Here is a 3467-nt window from a genome sequence, read left to right as displayed (position 1 = left end):
GTAATAAATAATAAATATAATATATTATACAAATAGTATGGATAAAATGAAAATTATAACGATAGAAATAAAAAATTCATAATAAATCGTAGTATACATCATATAATATGAAAAAGTTAATAAAATAATAAATATTATAATAATTATGTAGCATAATTTGTCAAAAAAAAAAAAAAAAAAAATAGATATAATAATTATGTATTATGTTTTGTTATAATAATTACTAACAGATTTTACAAAATCTAATCTACTAATATTTTTGTTTTTATATTTATTTATAAAATCTTCTATTCTGGATTTTTTATTTAAATATGTGCGATTAGTTATATTTTGAATTTCGTTTACACTGCTTATAGCAATGTATGTATTTGTTTGTACTTCTTTTATAACATTTACAAAAATAAAAATGTTTGGATGTGCACTACTAAAGTTCCTCGAAAATGACGAATGAAATGATTCACATGCATTTGTAGTCCTTTCTGAATCAATTGAATTCATAGCCCACAGTGCAAGTGGAAAAGTAGAACTTGAGGAAATATATGTGTCAACTAAATAGTCACAAAATTCAATTAATTTTTCTGATAAAGGCTTAATTGACATCAGATCTTCAACAAAACAATCGTCTACTTCACTAGAGGGTAGTAATGAGAGACCGAAAATTAAGTGAAGCCATTTTCCAATTTCTGAATTTGGATCTATATAATCCAGCTTTAATCCTAATAATTGTATGCGTTTTCACCATGACTGAGTTAGATGAAATCTGCACCCCATGACTGTAATTAATGGACAAACAACTTTGGAAGCTACATGAATACTTTGTTCGAAATCGGATCTAATAATTGACGGCTTGAATTCAAGTTCAAAGCTAGAGCATTTTTTTTTTTAACATATTAAATAATAATTCATACGTCTTCGATGATTTATTAGGCAGTAATGAAAACACTAATGGAATATAATGTCCATTTTTGACACAGTGTATTGTAAAAAGTTATAAAAAAAATTTCGCACAGTATTCAAATGTTCCGTCTACAAAAATTTTGTCTCGGGAACATAAAAATTTTAAATTTGATTCTATCGTAAAGCATACAATATTTTCCGTCTCGTTCTTATATAATAGAAAATCCTCACCTTTGTAAGTATTTAATTGTAATAGTGTCAATGCTGAATGAACTTCAGAAATAGATTTTAGTAGTGGTGGAAGTGATTTTCTTCTCGTACCTACGATAAATGCTTCTGCGGATGGAGTTTACATCGTTTGATGTTACATATACGACATTTAATTGAACTTCTTCGCGTATTAATTTTAATGGGCGTTTAGAAATATCATCCACAGCTTTGCGTTTTAGATTATTAAAAATGGTTACTTTTGTTAAATTTTTACGCGGTGAATGTTTGTGTTCGATAACCGATTTTAAAATCACCGTTTCATTTTCACTCACAAACAGCTTTGATGTACATCGCCATTTCACACTCGCTTGTGTAATGCGATCTTTACAAACAGTATAATTATTTAAAACTAACAAAACATTGCCCTTTTTACTATACACTCGCGTAATATTTTCCATCGTGTTAACAACGTCAGTGCTTTTCGTCTACTAAAATGTACCTATCAAAGACGTATATATATATATATACGTATATATCGTATCATATAATAATGTCTAACAAAAAAAAAAAACTACTAATAAAGATAAGTTTAATAAATGATAATAACTAGTGTATCCCGATAAAGCGTAATATAATTGTCGATAATATCGTTATAAATCGGCTATCCACTTAGACGCGTCTAAATTTACGTTTTTGTAAAATCCTGGCTTTGCACCTAGTATTAAGTTATTATTATTAATACTATTTTCATTTTATCCATACTATTTGTATAATATATTATATTTATTATTTATTACAAAATACAATATTATATATAAAAAAACAAATTTCAATTAAATATTAAAAAAGGAATTTACGAACTTTTATTTAGTCAAGTTATTTTCATTAAAATTCATTCTATTGGGTGCTAATATATTTTTGTACAGAGAAAAAGACCTTTCCACGTCAACCGATGTTATAGGTACATATTTCATATAAACTAAATCATTTGAATTATACTGTTCCACTTTTACGTTTAGTGTAGTGCCATTATGAATTAAATAAACTTTTTGAATTTCTGCCCATCCATTATTCTTTGAAAAAACACGATTGCACTTTTCTAAAATAAATTTCGCTACTTCACCATTAGCTTCCTCTAACTTTTGTTTTGCTTCTAACACAATACCTATACTTTTTGTCAAGGTTACACCTAAAAAAAATTAATATATAAATACAGCAAATACTTGAAACAAAAATAAAAAATAAAAAAATACTTCTTTTCTCTAATTGTGTAATTGCATGTAGAATAAATCCAAAATTTGTTATAATGTAGACGGGATTTGAATGTAAAGATTGATATTTTATAAGTTCTTTTACAACATTCACACACTGGACATTCTCGCTGAATTCTTCAACTGCACTTTTTATTTCATTTAAATATGTGCAATAATATTCGACTGCTGTAATCCATGTACCCCAACAAGTAGTGATTGGTTTAGGTGGATTTGGAATATCCGAACAATTTTCATTTAAAATAGTGATCCGTTTTGGACATTTCAGAAATGTTTTTTTCATCTCGGCAATCAGACGATCAACTTTTGGGAAATGTGCACGGACTTCTTCACACACATTATGGAGGGCATAAGCTAAGTATGTCACATGCAAAGCTTTTGGATACAGTGTTTGAATATAGCGGCCAGATTTTTTCATATACGGCGCAGCATCCAAAATAAATAATAAAATGTCCTCGTGATTAACATTATTTGGCCATAAAATATGCATAGATTTGTCAAATAATTGAAAAATAGTACTATGGTTCACTTTGTATAAATATTCTGTGTGAATAAGATAGGTTTTACCAACATCTTGTGGTTTCAAAATACCAATAATGACATTAGATACATTACGTCGTACACTTTCAATTGTTTCATCTATGCAAACCCATATTTTTTGACCGTTCACAGCATCGCGTATTTTAGCTATCGTATTAAAGTAGCATGAATCGAAGTATCCTTTTCGTAAAGTTGATTCATTTGGAATAGTTTTATTGCAATATTTTGAAAGAAATGATCAAAAATGTTCGTTATTTAATTTTTTTAGGGGGATATTCGCCGCTACAAGTATAGAACATAGGTCAGCATTAAAATCAGACTTACAAAATTGTTGAATGAATGGCTGAACTGCATTATGTTTTGCAGCTTCAAGTTTTTTCAATGCTTCTTTGTGTTTTTTTCTACCACTTGTCGAAATTTGTGAATATGTTGTTGAAGGTTATATTTTTTATCGGAATTTATTTTGACTTCACACGATTTACAAAGTATAATATTTCCGTCAGTCATAAGCATAAAGTCATAAAGTTATAAGTTATAACGTTTTATGTG

The 3467-nt window shown here is 27.9% G+C and overlaps 1 protein-coding gene across 1 annotated transcript in view; it reads right to left on the bottom strand.

Moving 5' to 3' along the window:
* The window catches only part of LOC112684997 (putative cystathionine gamma-lyase 2), a 12032-nt gene extending 8891 nt beyond the window's left edge, over positions 1 to 3141 (bottom strand). The window contains exons 1-2 of the mRNA XM_025556743.1: positions 2361 to 3141; positions 2121 to 2296 (exon numbers count right to left, since the gene is read on the bottom strand). Coding sequence (XP_025412528.1) covers positions 2121 to 2296; positions 2361 to 2868 — 684 coding nt within the window. The 5' untranslated portion in view covers positions 2869 to 3141. The remainder of the gene's footprint in view (positions 1 to 2120; positions 2297 to 2360) is intronic.
* Between the last annotated feature and the right edge of the window lie 326 nt (positions 3142 to 3467).

Source organism: Sipha flava, unplaced genomic scaffold (genome assembly GCF_003268045.1).
Source record: "Sipha flava isolate LNK unplaced genomic scaffold, YSA_version1 26191_pilon_pilon, whole genome shotgun sequence".
Lineage (NCBI taxonomy): Eukaryota > Metazoa > Arthropoda > Insecta > Hemiptera > Aphididae > Sipha > Sipha flava.
Note: the sequence above shows the minus strand (reverse complement) of the source record. Positions and strands in the feature narration are given on the sequence as shown.